Source organism: Panulirus ornatus, chromosome 42, assembly GCF_036320965.1.
Source record: "Panulirus ornatus isolate Po-2019 chromosome 42, ASM3632096v1, whole genome shotgun sequence".
In the NCBI taxonomy this organism is placed as follows: Eukaryota; Metazoa; Arthropoda; class Malacostraca; order Decapoda; family Palinuridae; genus Panulirus; species Panulirus ornatus.
Window position 1 is genome coordinate 12,318,769 of NC_092265.1, and position 21,217 is coordinate 12,339,985.

Genomic DNA, 21,217 nt, shown 5'->3' on the forward strand with positions numbered 1-21,217 from the left:
GTGGTTTGGGCACATGGAGAGGATGAGTGAGGAAAGATTGACCAAGAGGATATATGTGTCGGAGGTGGAGGGAGCAAGGAGAAGAGGGAGACCAAATTGGAGGTGGAAAGATGGAGTGAAAAAGATTTTGTGTGATCGGGGCCTGAACATGCAGGAGGGTGAAAGGAGGGCAAGGAATAGAGTGAATTGGAGCGATGTGGTATACCGGGGTTGAGGTGCTGTCAGTGGATTGAATCAAGGCATGTGAAGCGTCTGGGGTAAACCATGGAAAGCTGTGTAGGTATGTATATTTGCGTGTGTGGCCGTATGTATATACATGTGTATGGGGGGGGGGGGGTTGGGCCATTTCTTTCGTCTGTTTCCTTGCGCTACCTCGCAAACGCGGGAGACAGCGACAAAGTATAAGAAAAAAAAAAAAAAAAAAAAAAAAAATATATATATATATATATATATATATATATATATATATATATATATATATATATATATATATATATATATAATACAGTAAATTACTGGGTGGAACACAAGAGTCGGGGCTGCCTGCCTCATACCGAGGATCGGGAAGGATTCTCACAGTTGACAATAAATGGCTGATCTCACTGAACCTTCCCAGAGTAAGACTTAGCCGCTGTGGTATTCACCAGGTAACCTGCTCCTGCCTCTCCCTTTCGCCCGTACACGTACTCCAGCCTTCCTGTCTGTTAACTTGCACGGACTCAGCCAGCCTCCCTCCTTCCCGGTACCCCACCTGAGCTCTCCCTCCCCTTACCCCTGCTGTAACTAGCATGGGTCATCATTTCCTCTTTCCCTCTTGTCCGTTACCTCACCTGAACCCTCCCTCTCTCCCAGTAACTAGCGCCTTGGCGTACTCACGGTTTTTACTCTAACCAGGGACTCGGGGTCAATAACTAGTCATCCACACTCCAAAGGGAACTAATTGCTCTCCTTATGGCCCTTAAATATCTTGGAAAGTCTTACTGCAAGTGATTCTCTTTCATCATTAACCAGGTTATACTCGCTTCATTACGACTGTAATGTGTTTGTGTCTCAAGCACGACACAGGCGTAACAAAATCACTCAAGCTGGTGTTAGAATCCACTTTCTCAGGGTTCCATCCCATATTAGGCTAAGAATACATAATAAGGCTAATGAACCAACCAAACCTTGAAGGATGAAGTTGATTACCTCCCTGGGTCTACGTGCGATTAGCCTTGAAGCAATCATTTAAAAAGAACATGGAAGAAAATCTTTTAGGCTTGGTCCATCTACCACCACAGTATCATGCAAAAAAGATCCATATACATACGGTTCCACCAACAGGATTAGTACACACCTCGATGTTGTGGTCGCCCGACTTCGTGTAGCCACAGATATCCATGCGAGTTTGCCCCTCCTGTTGATAGTGAACAAACTAAATGTAAACTTCACCAACATGAGTGATGCTCACACCTTTGAGCATTACATCCTTGACTGTTGTAAAATCAGAGTCCAGAGATCATACGTGCCAAATATTGCAACAAGATATGTGCAAACATTTCATACAAAATATTCTACATTTCATACCTAATATTCTACCTTGGATATTTGTGAAGTATCAAAACTTTGCTTATTGTAAACATCTCTCATTCAGCCAGATACGTAATCTGATCACTGTTGTTCAACTCTTGTAATCTTATGTAATTTGCCAAATCATTCATTGTTACCCAAACCATGTTAACACGTTCCTCCTGATGTAACCTGTGATGTATTTCAACCACTGAAGCCACTAGTCCCTAGGCCTTTGGTGCACTGCGTATCCTCATGTGCCACCGCCCAAAAGATGGTTAGGAGTGCACAATAAATTAACCGCAATTGCAGCAAAAATCAAGCCTAAAATCTCGTTTCGTCGTGTTCTTCGTCATTGTACCCATTTCCCACGTTTTTACGCAAGTCCTCGCCGCTCCGGCCTGTACAATTTGCTTGTCTGTCTTCTTCAGTGTAGTCCTGTTCACGTCCCTGGCCGTGGGCCTTAGAATTGCCTCCTCCACCGCTCTTACCCGACTCCACACCTCCCCCTCCCAACCCTTCCTATACACACCTCTTCCCACTTCCTGCTTTCCCCACGTGAAGGAGCCACAGACGGACACTTGCCCCGTGTGATAAGACACAGTTGGATACTTGCCCCACGTGATGATGTAGCCACAGACGGACACTTGCCCCGTGTGATGAGAGACACCGTTGGATACTTGCCCCACGTGATGGAGCCAAAGGGGTCACTTGCCCATAATGGTTGGAGGAGCCACAGACGGACACTTGCCCCGTGTGATGAGAGACACCGTTGGATACATGCCCCACGTGATGGAGCCAAAGGGGTCACTTGCCCATGATGGATGTAGGAGCCACAGACGGACACTTGCCCCACGTAATGATGGAGTCTGAAGATATTTATACCTCGTGAGTCACGTCTTGCCGACTGCTGTGTCAGCTGCGGCGGATCAGGTGGACGGGATCCTCTTACACCTGCCTGGCCTACGCGTCAGTTGGTCACACGTGTCATTTGTGGTCAGGTCAGGCACATTCCTCATATGTTACAAGCACCTCCTCGCCTACTCTCAGGTCAATAGTTATCCTCAGCCCGGGTCGACGTCTGCATCTTTTGCTCATCTGTCCTGCCGCCACTTCTGCTGCCGTCTTGTTCCTCCTGCCCTTCCGTCCACCTGGTGCTGCTCCCCGCTCGTCTGCGGCTGCTACACGGTGCCGCCCACCAGTGACAGATGCGGCCTTCCAGGACCATTAGGTCGGACTCTGCCCTGCATCTCAATGAGGCTGTTGAGTACTGCTGTGTCGCCAGGTCTCGCGTGTCGCGGAACAATTTTATGTTCAATGTTTTTAACTGAACAAGTTATTATGTTTGGGTTTGACAGCGTCAAATGTCACGGATAATATCGTGCAATCGGTCTGCATCGTCGTGCTGACTGGGGTCGCAGAATTCAGATGGAAAGGGGCTGTCAAGTCCTGTAGTATATGGGGCCGAGACGTGGTAGATGAACTGGTCGAGTTCTGCTGGGTAAAGTCGTCGACAACAGACGAACCTCATTCATCCTCCCAGGCTCTCCCTGGTAAACTGTCGCGCGCGCGCGCGCTCGCACGCCTGGACGTCAATCGTGTCGGGGGTGTGGGGCGCCTTTCCTGCAGTTAAGTATTTAACTGCGAGCGCCCAGCCAGCGCCAGCCTTGGAGCCAAGGAATCAGCCCGCCTTAGGACCACTGGGGAGGTCTAACAAGAGGTTTTACCAATGTAGCATTTCGCAAAGCATTGATGAACAAGAGCCAAACGAGGGGAGGGACATTGCATACGCTGTTCATCTAACGAAGAAAAGAAAAAGTGGGGTGTGTGTCCCTCCCGTCTCCTACCGATCGACATCCATGACTGTCTGTGGGGGCGACTTCGGGTGAGGTTATGGGAACAACAGTAGTGTGACCCAGACCAGCACACCGCCACACACTGGCTGCAGCCAGGAGCACAGGGCACCGTGTGTCGTCGGATTAATCATTATACTCGATGGGATTCCCTTCCCAGCTGATCCTGATTACTAAAGTTTTTCCCATCACTGGGTAAAGGGAACATCACAGTGGACTACACATCCGTGTACACCGGTACAACGCATCGTGTGGAATCACGGAAATAATATTCTCTCCGGAGAAATCAGTAAAAAGGCTACAAATGAGGTGCACGGGACAGAGAAACGACAATCAGGGTCTTTACATAACTGTGACTGTGGGGAGGGGGGTGTGGTTCCTTCTCATCAGTATACTGTCTGCCGAAATATAGCGCAGTTGTGATAACGTGCTGATCCGATACAAGTAGTTAATCTCCCCCTAAAAAAACGAATGAAGTACAATACTGCACTGCTTTTTTTTTTTAAAGGCTTGCGTTTATACTTAAGTCACGACTGTATCACTGGGCAGAACACCTGTAGACGTGCGGGTTTTAATTTAAAGTAATTCTCACAACTTGTCCACCAAATAAAAGTCAAAATTACTATTTAAGTATTTTCTCGAGTGAGTATTTGGAATTTTTGCACGTACTGTTTTGCGTGCTGCATTTAAAATGTTATAATCACTTCAATATACATCTGGTTATAATGCGCTTATGCGTGTGTAGAATGATTTTAGTTTTTTTTTTTTTTCCTTTCAGTGGATAAGTAAGATATAACAGTACATCGGCAAAATTTGATTCTGTGTGTCAGAAGAATCGAACACTCGAAACTGTGCCATGAAATACAATAAATAAGTTCAACTTGCAATGCACCCAGATTTTCGTTTTTCTTCGTTGTCCGTTTTATTAACTATTTGTTTCATAATCATTTTTTCCCCAATCCGCAGGTAAGCTGGGTGAACGCAAAGGCTAAAACGCCTTTTGTTGCTACATATTAAGGAGCAACGCAGTGTACATCGAAAGCAGAAATTGGAAGCACGTAATACCAAGAAAAATCCAAGGGAGGAGGGATCCCGGCAGGTGAGGCTAACAAGGAGACTGACCTGTTATAAGCAGTTACCACTCAGCCAAGCTGCTTAGGGCTGCACTCAGGGGAGCGCTCAAGACGGCGCCTCCCGAGATGGACGTGTGTGACCTGAACGGTCCGTGGGGCAGACACATGCCAGCGCCCTACAGCTGCGAAGAGCTGGGCCTGGAGGAGAGAACAAAGGAAGACTTGGCACCTCTTCCCGACACGAACCACGCAATACAGCAGCTACATGCTCTTCTCCCTACCAGACCAGACGTTGGTAAGTGACCCCCCCCCCCCCCCTGGCAACACTCAGCGAATCCCGTTCTAGTGTGTCCTGCCGATTAAAAAATTTATTTTTCTTGAAATAAGTTCTGTTAAAACACCATATTTATGTTGAGCCTGAAATCGTTCATACCACACGTCGTTGTATTATGTTGCACAACCCCACTTAAACCCATGAGCATTTGCATACATTTGGAAGCGTCGTACATTTTATAGTAATATACATGTATATGTTTCATCCAGCATTCCTGAGGACTGATCATCCCTTCCTGCTACGTTTTCTGAGGGCTAAGAAATTCAGAGTGGGAGATGCTTTCCTCCTCTTGTGCCGCTACTTTGAATACAGACAGCGTCACCGCGAGCTGTTCCGTGGACTGAGTGTTGGGGGTGGCGGCGGTGGTGACTGTGACGGCGGTGGGGAGACTGGCATACAGGCAGCTTTACTGGATGGCCTCCCAGGAGTGCTGGCAGAGAGAGACCCATGTGGGAGGCCAGTCATTGTCCTCTTGGCAAGCAACTGGGACCATTCCAGGTAAGTACCGTTTTCATGAAATTATACATACCCATACAAGGTCTACGTCTTACGAGTTAATGTATGAGCATGGTTGACGGAGAAATTTACATACATATACGTATATGGATACGTGAATGTTAGTTTTTAACAAAGGACAACAAAAATGAGGCTATCTGAATGTAATTATAAAAAATTATAAAAAAAATCCAATATCGCTGTGTCTGATTTTTGTCATAAACGGTAAACCATTCACTTATAAACTTTAGTATAGACGTCATAATTTAAAGAAAAAAAAAACAAGTTGTCTGGTTGATTGGTCTGACATGGGTTTTCAAGGTCATTCAGGCTGTCTGCGTCAAGTTATAACAACCAGTCGCGAAAGGTGACAATTAACTCGAGATGTAACATTATGCAAGTAGTCTGGTAATATATATATATATATATATATATATATATATATATATATATATATATATATATATATATATCGGGTGTTACCGGACTCCGCCAGCAGGTTGTACAGTGAAAAGTCGCCTTGGGTGAGGCTTTAACACGAAGTACAGTCTCGTACCGGAACTGTCCACTTCAAAAGTCTGGATTTCCCTTAAACGAAGTAGCGCGGCCTTGGGCTGTAAAAGGCTTTTGAAGGGTAGTGGATTACGCCTGGAATCTTTCCTGGAAACTCGTCTTGGGCTAATAATAAATAAATACATATCCATTGCAAGGGGTTTACACTGCGAGTAGTCAGTATGGCCAGGCTAGAGCATCGACAGCTGACAAAATATGTTTTACAGTCACGTTCTCATACCCAAAGTAATGTATCTCGTCATAACTACTCAGCGTAACACACTTGGAATTGTATTTTGTAATAGAAATATCAATAATGTATATTGTGATCATACAAATATTTCACAGGAATGCTGATGAATGGAGCCTTTTACAGTTCCTTATATCAATGCCCTTGGGAATATGAACATGACAAATCATATTTGTCTCAGTGTTTGTTTTAAATAAATTCGATATTTACATATTAGTTGTAGGTTTAGGATCAGACACCATTACAAATATACGAGTCCATTTATGTATTTATAGTCTCACTGAGCATTATTACGCATACATGTTAACTATTACAAGCATTACACTCAGTGATGAACATTCAGCAATGATACTCAGGGACATCATTTTAAACTAGGCAATAGTTGAGCTTCTTCCATCGGGCTCACTGACAGCCATATGCCAAGTTTTTTATAAATTAATTTTTCTGATTGCTTTTCAGCTCCCGTTCATATTGACTAACTATTTCTCAGGTATGATGTGCGGACTGTGTACCAGGCAGTCCTGTTAACACTGGAACGTCTAGTTGAAGACGAAGCTGTTCAGGCAGCAGGGGTCGTAGCTATCCTTGATTGGTCCAATTTCCCTGCGCGTCTGACCACTAGTTTAACACCTAAACTCTTAAGACTCATGCTTGATGGTCTTCAGGTATGTGTAACTAAGTTTTATTGTTCATAAAACCGAGCTTCTTACACTAGTCATTTTTCAGCAGTTTACCGATGTTAAGTCTTCTGGCTGATATATTTTGACGATAATGGTACCAATGGATTCCCCTACACTGTCTAGACCTGATACACAGTGGGGAGTTTTCGGTGCAGCTCTTCCTACAACAACGACTTTAAATTATGATAAAGTGGGCAGGGCTCTTGACAAATTACAGGGGAAACTGTTGGGTAAAAACAGCATCTCAACTGAACAGTTAAGGGTAACGAATGTATTGGTAACGGCGACGTCATTATTGGTACACAGCGTTTCAAAGAATTTTTCTAGAAAACCTTTCGATTCTACGTACCCCAAACTCACAAAATAAAAATGATCGGATTTCAATCAACCAAGGCAAACTAACCTCACACACTTACCCAGCATATATAATATGGCGTCTGGTAACAGAAAATAAAAACAAAAAAAAGCACTGAATTGCCTAGGCTTCACTTGCAGAGCGTCACTCACAGGATAGAGGCTGATGCGGACTGACTTCAAATCCTCGGCCTCTATATTTATCGAAGGAATAAGAAACAAATCCAGTGATTGGCTGAATAATGAAAAATGAACGGTCATTGGCCCAGAGAATAGGCTGTTCGTGACGTAACTTTTCATTTCAAGCTCATTGGCCCAAAGATCATAAAATTAAGATAGGAAGACTCTCCTGTAACGAGCAGAAATTATTGTGAGCCAAACACATGCCAGATACTTCTATAATAGCGCCATCTACTAAACGAGTTGTAAACTAAATTGTAAGTGGATACTATTGTCATTATTTTTTTTTCTTTTGAAATATATTTAAATATATTTATTCTTTTCATACTTAATCCTACAAACTCTTTTGTGTATACGCTATAACTGTCAACAGCATTCGTAGTTTGCAAGGAACGCTTTAAAGAATTAAATGGCTGTTTCAAGGATATTGATGCATATATTACTGAAGATGCGAGTGCACTTTTCGCATTGAGTTTTCCTTACCTTTTATCAAAACCTATTCATTTTCATTAACCTTACAATCTCCATTCTGTTATATCCTTTTATTTTATTTTTATTAGTAAACTGGCGTCACATCTCGAAAAACAGCCATCACTAGAGAAAGAGAGAGAAAGGTGGATAGATAGATAATCAATGTGAACATCTTTTTACAAGTACCAAAAGCCTTATCATATTGTCACAGTATCAGAGAGGAAACAGTTATTTGAAAAAATAACGCGTGAAAGGTACGACTAAAGGTTTTATTATTGTTTTTTTCAAATATACATACTGGTCAACAAGTGCAGCCGAGTTTGAATATAATGTTTAAATAGTTTGATGCATTATAAATAACTATCATTTTTAGCGCTTTGCACTCAAATACAGCAGGCATTAACACAGGCAAGCAATATGCTGGCTGAAAACATTTGATATTTTAACACAGACCATAACAGGTATTAAATGGAGCAATGGGTAGGGTTACAGGTTCAACAATTGAAGAATTGATAACAAATATCGAATATAATCTGAAACATGACTAGATAAACAGAAACACAGGAAGGAATACAGCTGCAGCATATTTTAACTTGTTTCACTGTAACTAGTGTATATTGTAGCATCGGATAAGGTTATTGGTTCTGCTCTTTGTAAAAGATCAGACGAGGATTTGTCACCTTGCTTTTATCTACAAATAACGCTTGAATGCTGCGACTTGTTAGCCATTGTTGACATGTTCACTGCTTTGAATAGTTGGGAACTCGGTGGCGTAAATAATTACAGCTCTATCAATACGTGAAACTCGCGGTTTTTTTTTTTCCGTTACTTTACCTCAGATCCCAGTTCGTAATACGTAAACCATAGTTTGTTTTTTCTTTCTTTATCTTAAAAGTCTTTACTTTGGCTTGTCATATTACAAATATGAACATGTGGTGACCCTGACTGGAGACAGATCATCCGTCAGTTGCAATTTGATCATCGGACGGTGATGGGTGGTGAGGGGTAGAACAATCAAATCCTTACTGAATCCACATGTAAGACTGTTCTATGATTCGAAAAGGTTCTTGCCAAAACCATGGAACTTTTAGCAAATCTTATTTGCCAAAAGTTGTGTTCTGCATAATCAAAACAGCTCCATCTGTCTCTATCTATGACGGCGGTTCCCTCCGGTAACTCCCATCAAAGGGCTGGCCACGGCAAAAAGGTTGATTGATTTATGCCGGTAACCCCGGCAAAATTTATTGTGCACCCCATGCTCATCCTCTCCACTTATACCCGTCCTTACATGCCTCTCTCGCATACGCTATTCCACTCAGGCTTCCAATCTATTTCCCAATGTCACAGGTGGTCTTCCTCTCACGCCAACCCCTTTCACTGTAATAAAACATCTCAATAGCAATAAACCTTTCCCTACTCGAATTCTTTCCCGCGTACCCTGACGAGGATTCACCTACTCCCTCGCGGCCCTATGGACCTCAAGTGTGAAACCACTGTTATAAAGCTTCACCCGGTTCGTATGTCGATGTACAAATAAAGTTCATGCAGTTTGAATAGGCAAAATATCAAAATAATTACATTACTGACGTGCCTCATAATAATATACAAACACTACCTGCTAAAACCTAGACCAATCCATGACTGTTGATGGTCGCTATCATTAGTTAGTTCTCTTGAATTATAGAATTTACCGATCTTTGTACAGGAAAAAAGGTGAGATTCCTCAAAAAAAAAATCTGGTAAGGCACTTCTCTTAACTCTCCGGTATACTTTCCTCTTATGTTTCCACGGCTGGAAAAGGCGTTTATCACAGCGAAAGTGGAGTGTTTTCGTATTCAAAAGGATATTTACAGTACAGTTTGGGTACTTACATACTGAATCAAATTGTATTCCAAAATAAACAAAACAAAGACCTATTGGTTAAGAAATGTATCCAAAGTTCTAAGCTGGTATAGCAGCGCCCTTCACATATTTCACTTACAGTGAGAATGCTGTAATGATGCCAAAAATTACTTCAGTATTCATAAAGTTATGGATTTCATCATCACGGGAAAAAGTGGTATGTCACTGTTCAACGGAATCACACTAACATCCCATTGTTTTCCGCAAGGAATAGGCTCATAATTCTCCTGTACGATCGGATCATTTGTAACGTTTCTTATACATTCGTTGTTCCATTTATAGCCATAAACAAAAAAAGGCAATTTTATGTGCTACTTCAATAATTTTTATCTTTAAAGCTTGCCTTTAACCATCCAAAACATTCAAGTCCCAATTCTTTGAAGCTACTTTTATTTCATTCTTCCTTTTCATAGTTTGTAAGTCCCTACCCCTTTTTCCATCTGCACATAAGACAGGCACTGTCAGTCATTCTTCACTCATCCATCCCATATCCCTAAACCATTTCAGCACATCCTAGTCAGACTATGCTCCCTACATCAAAATACTCGCCCCATCTTTCTACATCGTTTTACAGTTACCAGTTCCTCCATTTGTCTTTTCATGCAAAGCACCCATTTTATTTTCTCTGAATTTCATTGATACTTTTTCTCTCAATATCTCGTTGCCCTTATTTCAGCCCTAATGCCATATTCTCTCAAACACCTTCCCTTGTAGATATCATCTGTACACCTTGCTTTTCCAATTCACTATTAATTTAAACTTCATTTCACTTGTCTACCCTTTCTCACATGTCCACATCCTAACTTTTGGACACAAGGCACTTCACCTGCATGCTTGAGCACTGCTTTATACCTTCCTCTTCCTTTCTGCTACCATAGTTTCATCTACTCTTACCTATGTTAATCTCTAGTCAGTCTACCACAACAAACAACTTTGCCCAGCTGGCTCACTTTCACTACTTTTCACATGTACATCATTTCCTATCCTTAACCAACCATTAACTTTCACCCTCACATTTTCCAAGAAATCATAAGATGTACAACCTGTTACTCCTCTCATTATGCGCACAGTCAATACCTTTCCTTTGTATACCTGTCATTTATAGACAGGGATTCCAAACCCCACTAACCCACATATACTTTATGTATGCACCATTTTTTTAAACTGTATTCTTGATCACCATGCCCCTTTCAGTGCTCAGATTGGCAAGTTTTTCCCCATTCATATACATTAGCGACCTTCAGCTTTCAAGTACTACTCTCAGTACCCACATCATCCACTTTTGCATTCAGATCCTCTAGCAAATTACATTAAAATTGGTAAAGCATTCTGCATTAGAATTAGGTTGAGCATTCCCATCATCTCCCAAATTGTTTTCCTTTCTTCAATCTTCTCATTTTCTGGTGCATAAAAACTAACAGTAACCCACTTCTCATAATTTACTTTGATCCTAAACTACATTAGCTCTGACATGATTTTCTTGCAATTTTCATCACAGACCCACAGCTCTTTCCACACAAGAAGTGTCACCACCTTAAGTCACATCCTTTCACAAACCCCAAATTTTGCCTCATGAACATTCCCAAAGGACTCTATTCTGTTAACCTTCAACTTTGTGTTTCTCGGGACTAGAATATCTTGGTATCTCTCATCTTACTTATCACTTATCTCCCCCTTCTTTTCATCATAGTTACAATTGCACATTTTCGTACATCCCAGCCTAAACCTTCAAGGAACAATCCTCACCTTACTTCTCCCTCTGTATGTGCTTTTGGGTGATAATAAAAGAAAGGAAGGTTTCCAGCCCTTGCTCCACACCGAAGAGATGCATACTTGTATTTTTTCTACCCTATCCCCAATGATTAACATACAAATTTTGTGTTTCACATATCCTTGACACACTGCCATACCTTTCTTTATCTCCATATTATGCACTCCTGACCATACCTTCTGATCATTACCTCATTCCTTCTTACCCTTGTTTTCCACAGGATGCATTTCCATTACGTTTGGGGTCCCTACACCTGGTCAACCAGCCATGGTATGTTGAGGCAGCACTGGGTCTTGCTCGGCCCTTTTTGAAGGAGAAACTTCGCTCCAGGGTCAGTACAATTTCACTGCAATGAGATTATCTGGTATATACTCTTGAATAACTAACTACTAACTTAAGTTGAGCTTTAATGGAGTTCCTTTTTTAATTCACTAACATGTTTTATGTAAACTTTATTTCATAACTCATCTTTTAAGTTGTGGTTAACTAGTGGCTTGTATGTTTAAATATAGATACCTGTGTGTTACAGATACATGTTCATGGTAACAATCTAGCCATGCTTCATGCTCAAGTACCACCAAGACTTCTACCAGCTGAATTAGGAGGTGAAGGTGGAGAATACCATGCACATACCTGGGCCTCCACCATGCTCAACTACATTCCAAACCAGCCAAATGATAAGTCTAAGCAGAATTCCACATCCACAAAAACTACACAAGCACAGACGCCTACGAGTGTAACCACACCTTCCTACTCCTCTAAGACTCCAAGTATAACAAATTCACTTTATGAATCATCTGCTGCCGATACCACCATCACAGCCTCACAGAACACCCCACTGGTAGACAAGGTGGATAATGTTGCTAGAACAACCAGTTTTGCATCATTACTCTTTGGGAAGAATGACTCTGAAACTGCCACCAATGGGAATGTTAGTGAGGGTGAAGATGCAGCACTGAAAGCTCACTAGTGTCAATCTTTCAAAAAATCTTGAACAGTGTGAGGCTGGTCACTGTGTAATAACATTTAAGCACAACTTTTGTAACCAAAACTTGTTTCATGTGATATAAGCTATTTTTATTTCTCATGTCGTTTCTTATAGTGTGGTGGGGTGGCATGTGCAGAATGTTTCTGAAATCATCTCCATCCTTTTTTTTTAAGTTTCAAATCCATCCATTTGCTAAGGTATTCTGCATGTAAGTTTGGCTGTTACAAACAGTTTGCCTTTTCTAGCACTAAATTGAAGTTTATTGAATAGAAAGAGGGTGTTGTATCACATTAAGAGCTTTTGAGTTACTTCTTACAACTTTGCATATACTCATGTACATCACATGTAATTAAGTAACGATACACCATAAAGCCTTAGTCACGACTGTGAAATTATCATGAATTACCAACCTCTTTACACTTTGTACCTCTTGTGAAGAAGTCGAGACTTCCCTTCCAAGGTTTCATGGTTTATATTTTTTGCTGGACACTTCTGGGGATAGTTTTCATGACTGGTATGAATGAATCATAATGGCTGAAGTATCATTGCTGGGTCTGTGAGTACATAAAAGTTATTGCCTGAACTGAAAAAAAAACATGAAATTTACTTTTGTTCCCTGAGTTCCCCAAACTGCACCATTTAGCTTTTACAGTCTTCCCCCCTTTTTTTTTTTTACCATGACACCCTGGGCTCTCAGCTTGAGATACCCAACTCTTGTAGGTTTAAGTGAATGACAGACTTGTCAGTTCTTTGAATCAGGGAATGATTACAGGCCTTCACATGTTCTCTGTGGCTTACTCTTATTACATTTGGATTCATTACTGGTGCCATTTAAGAATTTGGTTGAAAAAAGTTTAAAAATAAAAGAGAATTTAATCCATTTGTTTCAGAGTGTGATATCACAGTATTAAATTTAAACCATCTGTGAACTCAGCTGCTTGTCCTCTAGTGGAAGAGTTGTCAATTTCCTCAGTTGCATCACACATAAATGGCCACCTCCTGATGTATATATTCACATGTTGGTCCAAATGTTGAAAATATTATTTTACCAAAGATACCTTTCCTCAAACTTATTCTAATGAAAGTGAGGAGACTGCTTGAATCAGGGTAAGCCTTGGGATGTATTGCTAGAACCATGGGAAGCCGAGGAATATAATTCATTTAAATATAACTCGTATACACACATTTAAAATGTTACCCACTTTCAGCTGGTTTAAACTGTACAATTTTTGTGAAAAGTGAACAAGGTGAATCGATAGAAACTTATTTAAAGAGGAAGTTACAAGATGACCTGTGAATTTGCCTTTGAAGCAAATCCTGTAGTGCTTCTTGTTTTTCTCAGCATTGAACTTTATTTCCCCAAGTAAAATCATACTAAATTGTTCTTGAAATTCACTGCTGATCATCACACAAATATTGGAATGTTTTTAACAAAAAGGGAATCACTACCACAGAAAAGGTTATCATATATCTAGAATTTTAGACCATTAAAATTATGCAAGTTCTTATATGGCAGAGGGTTTCTTTCTTGTAGATAAAAATAAGAACTTTGAGAATCATATATTCCACTTCAGTTTTTCTTTCATTCATGTTTACTATATCCCACCTCTGAGATATCAGTAAAAAAACTATGTGTATGTATTACAATCTTGTTTAAAAATGGTTCATCTTTATAAATTTTTGTTAGTCATGTATTTTCCCTTAGCTATTCAAATAAGCCAAACCTTGTACCTATACATACTCAACATTTGGTATAATAATACAAACAATATTTGTACCATATTAGTGGAATTTTTTGTGTAAAATATTTATTTAATCCTATGGTTGTTTTCAGTAACATCATAAAATAATCCATAGGGAAAGCTGTTACAAATGCCACTAGCTCTACACGAATCTCTTAATCATCAGTGATGTATTCTGATAAAAAAAATTTGCCCTTAGACTTTTCCAAATTTGAGGCCAAATACTAGTCAATTACTAGTTTAACTGAAGTGTTAACACTTTAGATACAGTTGATTGAAGTATTAACAATTTAGATAGTTTTTAGCCTAATACTAACTTGAATGTTTTGAGTCCACATTACCATTGGTTAAACAATGAGTAAGAGTGCTCATTGACTGTTGTGTCCATATATATATATATATATATATATATATATATATATTCGAATGTGAGGGAGAAAAAGAGAATAGGGAGACCAAATTTGGGGTCTAAGGATGAGATGAAAAAGATTTTGGGTGGTCAGGACCTGAACATACAGGAGAGTGAAAGGTGCCAACCGAATAAAATGAATTGGAACAATGTGGTATACTGACATGCTGTCAGTGTACTGAACCAGGACATTATAAATATTTAGGGTAAACCATGAGCAGGTCTGTAAGGCCTGGTTGTGGATAGGGAGCATTGGTTTCAGTGCATTTGGTATAATAATGAAAACAATATTTGTACCATATTAGTGGAATTTTTTGTGTAAAATATTTATTTAATCCTATGGTTGTTTTTAGTAACATCATAAAATAATCCATTGGGAAAGCTGTTACATATGCTACTAGCTCTACATGAATCTCTTAATCATCAGTGTATTCTGATAAAGAAAATCTACAATCTCTCACATCCATTCTCTACCTGTTATGTGTAATGCACTGAAACCACATCTCCCTATCCACAACCATGTTCCCATAGACCTTTCAATGATTTCCCTCAGATTCTTCACAAGTTCTGTTCAGTCCAGTGACAGCACATCAACCACAGTATACATCATTCCAATTCACTCTATCCCCTGTTTGCCATTCACCCTCCTACATTTTCAGGCCCTGATCATCAGTATAGTTGTCACTCCACCCTTCCATCTCCAATTTGTTCTCCCTGTTCTCTCCAATTCTGACACACACACATACACACTTCCACCTGCCTGTAGTCACATCACAAGTGAAATTATCTTTGATGAGGCTGTATCATCACTTGTTACTGTACTTGAGTAGCAGATTGCATTTTGAGGCTTGTGTATGGGGATGGTGCACATAAGTTTTGGAAAAATATTAACTTAGAATTACAGTGTGGACTTCATATTATGTACTTGTATAAATGGAGGACTCCATTAGTTATGGTTCCATTTACATTTTTGGAAAATATTGTTAAAATATGTGTATAAATCTACCTATTCAATCAAGTGTGCATTGCAGGGCTCAAGTGCATATACTGAAGAAAAGGACCTTAACTGTGTGATGGACATTACGATATGGAATGTGGTTCTAGAATTTATTTTTAGGTAAAACTTTCAACTCTTTTCCATTTATTTATAAACACTGTTCATAAACGCAGTAGAAATGATGAAGACTTCATTCTCTGATATTATGATATATCATATTACAATGTGGAGTGTATGTCGAGTACATTTTTTTCAAATCTCCATTAGAAGTGATTAGATTTTTTTTCTACCCTTACTGTATTGTCTTTTTATCATCTATGCACAATGCATCACTTGTTTGCTAATACTAGCTAAGAAGGCTATGCCAGTTTCTTAAAAGATTGAAACTCATGAGAGGGAAAATAAGCATGTAGTATTCAGATGTTATGTGATGCCTATGTAAGTAGACAGACTATTTTTAGGAAATAATTTTTTGATACAAATTATTGTATTTTCATTTTCCTTTTCTTTGTAGTCGGGGATACTTCAGGATAATTTCTGCTGGGACAGAGAGTATTGACAGTGAGATTTTGCCAGTAGGCAGGACTAGTGCATTGCACTTATCATATACCTTGCTTCATTCATATCATGGTTTTTTCTACTACCATGCATAGCAAATAATTGTCCTACAATTATCTGGAGCAGTCTTTAACTATTTATCTATATTTCTTACAACTGTCTCTTAATCAGTCCTGGGTTTGGATGTATGGAGAGGAGTGAGGAAAGGTTGACAAAGAGGATATATGTGTCAGAGGTAAAGGGAACGAGAGGAAGCAGGAGACCAAATTGGAGGTAAAAGGATGGAGAGAAACAGATTTTGAGTGATCAGGGCCTTCACATACAGGAGGGTGAGAGCCGTGCAAGGAATAGAGTGAATTGGAACAATGTGGTATACTAGGGTAGATGTGCTGTCAATGGATTGAACCAAGGCATGTAAAGTGTCCAGAGTAAACCATGGAAAGGTCTGTGGGGCCCAGATATGGATAGGAAGCTGTGGTTTTGCTCACACTCACTCACACTCAGTATCTAGCTGTCATGTATAATGCACCGAAACCACAGCTCCCTTTCCACATCCAGGCCCCACGAAACTTTCCATGGTTTACCCCAGATGCTTCACATGCCCTGGTTCAATCCATTGACAGCATGTCAACCCCTGGTATACCACATCGTTCCAATTCACTCTATTCCTTGCACACCTTTCACCCTCCAGTTTGTTCAGGCCCCGATCACTCAAAATCTTTTTCACTTTATCTTTCCACCTCCAATTTGGTCTCCCACTTCTCCTCGTTCCCTCCACCTCTGACACATATATCCTCTTTGTCAATCTTTCCTCACTCATTCTCTCCATGTGACCAAACCATTTCAATACACCCTCTTCTGCTCTCTCAACCACACTTTTTATTACCACACATCTCTCTTACCCTTTCATTACTTACTCAATCAAACCAGCTCACACCAAATATTGTCCTCAAGCATTTCATTTCCAACACATCCACCCTCCTCCACACAACCCTATCTATAGCCCATGCCTTGCAACCATATAACATTGTTGGAACCATTATTCCTTCAAACTTACCCAATTTTGCTCTCCGAGATAACATTCTCGCCTTCTACACTTTCTTCATTGCTCCCAAAACCTTCGCCCCCTCCCCCACCCTGTGACTCACTTCTGCTTCCATGGTTCCATCCGCTGCTAAATCCTCTTCATGACAACTAAAACACTTCACTTCCTCCAGTTTTTATCCATTCAAACTTACCTCCCGATTAATTTGTCCCTCAACCCTACTGAACCTAATAACCTTGCTCTTATTCACATTTACTCACAACTTTCTCCTTTCACATACTTTTCCAAACTCAGTCACCAACTTCTGCAGTTGAATCAGCCACTAGAGCTGTATCATCAGCAAAAAACAACTGACTCGCTTCCTAAGCTCTCTCATCCCCAACAGACTACATACTCACCCCTCTCTCCAAAACTCTTACATTTACCTCCCTAACCACCCCATCTATGAACAAATTAAACAACCATGGGGATATCAAACACCCCTGCCACAGACTGACATTCACTGGAAACCAATCACTCTCCTCTCTTCCTACTCACACACATGCCTTACATCCTTGGTAAAACCTTTTCACTGCTTCTAGCAACTTACCTCCCACACCATATACTCTTAAGACCTTCCACAAAACAGAAGTGAGTCACAGGGTGGGTGGGGGAGGGGGCAAAGGTTCTGGGAGCGATGAAGAATGAGTGGAAAGAGAGAATGTTATCTCGCACAGCAAAAAGAGGTTTGTTTGAAGGAATAGTACCTCCAACAATGTTATATGGTTACATGACATAGGCTATAGATAGGGTTGTACAGAGGAGGGGGGGATGAGTTGGAAATGAAATGTTTGAGGACAAGATGTGGTGTTAGGTGGTTTGATCGAGTAAGTAGTGAAAGGGGAAAGGGTAAGAGAGTTGTATGGAAATAAAAAGAGTGTGGTTGAGAGAGCAGAAGAGGGTGTGTTGAAATGATTTGGACATATGGAGCAAATGTGTGAGGAAAGACTGACAAAGAGGATATAAGTGTCAGAGGTGGAGGGAACAAGGAGAAGCAGGAGACCAGATTGGAGGTGGGAGGGAGTGAAAAAGATCTTGAGCAACTGGGATCTGAACATACAGGAGGGTGAGAGGCGTGCAAGGAATAGAGTGAATTGGAACGATGTGGTATATCGGGTCTATGTGCTTTCAATGGACTGAACCAGGACAAGTGAAACTTCTGGGGTAAACCATGGAAAGGTTTGTGGGGCCTGGATGTGGATAAGGAGCTGTAGTTTTGGTGCATTACACATGACTGCTAGAGACAGAGTAGGAATGCATGTGGCCTTTTTTTTTTTGTCTGTCTTGGCAATACTTTGCTGAAGCAGGGGGTAGCAATGCTGTTTCCTGTGGGGCAGGGTAGCGCCAAGAATGGATGAAGGCAAGCAAGTATGAATATGTACGTCTTTGTATGTGTATGTATTTATGTATACGTTTGTACATGTGCGTGTATGGGTGTTTATATATATATATATTTTTTTTTTTCAAACTATTCGCCATTTCCCGCATTAGCGAGGTAGCGTTAAGAACAGAGGACTGGGCCTTTTTCGGAATATCCTCACCTGGCCCCCTCTGTTCCTTCTTTTGGAAAATTAAAAAAAAAACGAGAGGGGGGGATTTCCAGCCCCCCGCTCCCTCCCCTTTTAGTTGCCTTCTACGACACGCAGGGAATACGTGGGAAGTATTCTTAATCCCCTATCCCCAGGGATAATATATATATATTTTTTTTTTTTTTTTTTTTTTTTCAAACTATTCGCCATTTCGCCATTTCCCGCGTTAGCGAGGTAGCGTTAAGAACAGAGGACTGGGCCTTTTTTGGAATATCCTCACCTGGCCCCCTCTGTTCCTTCTTTTGGAAAATTAAAAAAAAAAACGAGAGGGGAGGATTTCCAGCCCCCCGCTCCCTCCCCTTTTAGTCGCCTTCTACGACACGCAGGGAATACGTGGGAAGTATTCTTAATCCCCTATCCCCAGGGATATATATATATATATATATATATATATATATATATATATATATATATATATATATGAGTGGATGAGCCATTCCTCGTCTATTTCCTGGCTCTACCTCAGTGACACGGAAAACAGTAATTAAGTATAATAAATAGATAGATAAATAAAGTTGATGAAAGTTGATGGAGAGAGATGGGTGATTATTGGTGCATATGCACCTGGGCATGAGAAGAGAGATCATGAGAGGCAAGTGTTTTGGGAGCAGCTGAATGAGTTTGTTAGTGGTTTTGATGCACGAGACCGGGTTATAGTGATGGGTGATTTGAATGCAAAGGTGAGTAATGTGGCAGTTGAGGGAATAATTGGTATACATGGGGTGTTCAGTGTTGTAAATGGAAATGGTGAAGAGCTTGTAGATCTATGTGCTGAAAAAGGACTGGTGATGGGGAATACCTGGTTTAAAAAGCGAGATATAAATAAGTATACGTATGTAAGTAGGAGAGATGGCCAGAAAGCGTTATTGGATTACGTGTTAATTGACAGGCGTGTGAAAGAGAGACTTTTGGATGTTAATGTGCTGAAAGGTGCAACTGGAGGGATGTCTGATCATTATCTTGTGGAGGCTAAGGTGAAGATTTGTATGGGTTTTCAGAAAAGAAGAGTGAATGTTGGGGTGAAGAGGGTGGTGAGAGTAAGTGAGCTTGGGAAGGAGACTTGTGTGAGGAAGTACCAGGAGAGACTGAGTACAGAATGGAAAAAGGTGAGAACAATGGAAGTAAGGGGAGTGGGGGAGGAATGGGATGTATTTAGGGAATCAGTGATGGATTGCGCAAAAGATGCTTGTGGCATGAGAAGCGTGGGAGGTGGGTTGATTAGAAAGGGTAGTGAGTGGTGGGATGAAGAAGAAAGATTATTAGTGAAAGAGAAGAGAGAGGCATTTGGACGATTTTTGCAGGGAAAAAATGCAATTGAGTGGGAGATGTATAAAAGAAAGAGACAGGAGGTCAAGAGAAAGGTGCAAGAGGTGAAAAAGAGGGCAAATGAGAGTTGGGGTGAGAGAGTATCATTAAATTTTAGGGAGAATAAAAAGATGTTCTGGAAGGAGGTAAATAAAGTGCGTAAGACAAGGGAGCAAATGGAAACTTCAGTGAAGGGCGCTAATGGGGAGGTGATAACAAGTAGTGGTGATGTGAGAAGGAGATGGAGTGAGTATTTTGAAGGTTTGTTGAATGTGTTTGATGATAGAGTGGCAGATATAGGGTGTTTTGGTCGAGGTGGTGTGCAAAGTGAGAGGGTTAGGGAAAATGATTTGGTAAACAGAGAAGAGGTAGTAAAAGCTTTGCGGAAGATGAAAGCCGGCAAGGCAGCAGGTTTGGATGGTATTGCAGTGGAATCTATAAAAAAAAGGGGGTGACTGTATTGTTGACTGGTTGGTAAGGTTATTTAATGTATGTATGACTCATGGTGAGGTGCCTGAGGATTGGCGGAATGCGTGCATAGTGCCATTGTACAAAGGCAAAGGGGATAAGAGTGAGTGCTCAAATTACAGAGGTATAAGTTTGTTGAGTATTCCTGGTAAATTATATGGGAGGGTATTGATTGAGAGGGTGAAGGCATGTACAGAGCATCAGATTGGGGAAGACCAGTGTGGTTTCAGAAGTGGTAGAGGATGTGTGGATCAGGTGTTTGCTTTGAAGAATGTATGTGAGAAATACTTAGAAAAGCAAATGGATTTGTATGTAGCATTTATGGATCTGGAGAAGGCATATGACAGAGTTGATAGAGATGCTCTGTGGAAGGTATTAAGAATATATGGAGTGGGAGGGAAGTTGTTAGAAGCAGTGAAAAGTTTTTATCGAGGATGTAAGGCATGTGTACGTGTAGGAATAGAGGAAAGTGATTGGTTCTCAGTGAATGTAGGTTTGCGGCAGGGGTGTGTGATGTCTCCATGGTTGTTTAATTTGTTTATGGATGGGGTTGTTAGGGAGGTGAATGCAAGAGTTTTAGAAAGAGGGGCAAGTATGACATCTGTTGTGGATGA

At 40.8% G+C, this 21,217-nt stretch overlaps 1 protein-coding gene and 1 long non-coding RNA gene across 3 annotated transcripts in view; one reads left to right on the forward strand and one right to left on the reverse strand.

Moving 5' to 3' along the window:
* Positions 1–7,871, reverse strand: part of LOC139761906 (uncharacterized) — a 38,642-nt gene extending 30,771 nt beyond the window's left edge. The window contains exons 1-2 of the long non-coding RNA XR_011715636.1: positions 7,202–7,871; positions 1,337–1,396 (exon numbers count right to left, since the gene is read on the reverse strand). This is a non-coding gene — a long non-coding RNA (uncharacterized lncRNA). The remainder of the gene's footprint in view (positions 1–1,336; positions 1,397–7,201) is intronic.
* Positions 1–16,081, forward strand: part of LOC139761905 (clavesin-2-like) — a 69,134-nt gene extending 53,053 nt beyond the window's left edge. For both annotated transcript variants that reach the window (XM_071686522.1, XM_071686523.1), the window contains exons 2-6: positions 4,368–4,769; positions 5,018–5,306; positions 6,596–6,770; positions 11,684–11,794; positions 11,993–16,081. In XM_071686522.1, the coding sequence (XP_071542623.1) occupies positions 4,601–4,769; positions 5,018–5,306; positions 6,596–6,770; positions 11,684–11,794; positions 11,993–12,433 (1,185 nt within the window). In that variant the 5' untranslated portion in view covers positions 4,368–4,600 and the 3' untranslated portion in view covers positions 12,434–16,081. The remainder of the gene's footprint in view (positions 1–4,367; positions 4,770–5,017; positions 5,307–6,595; positions 6,771–11,683; positions 11,795–11,992) is intronic.
* Positions 16,082–21,217: the final 5,136 nt, after the last annotated feature.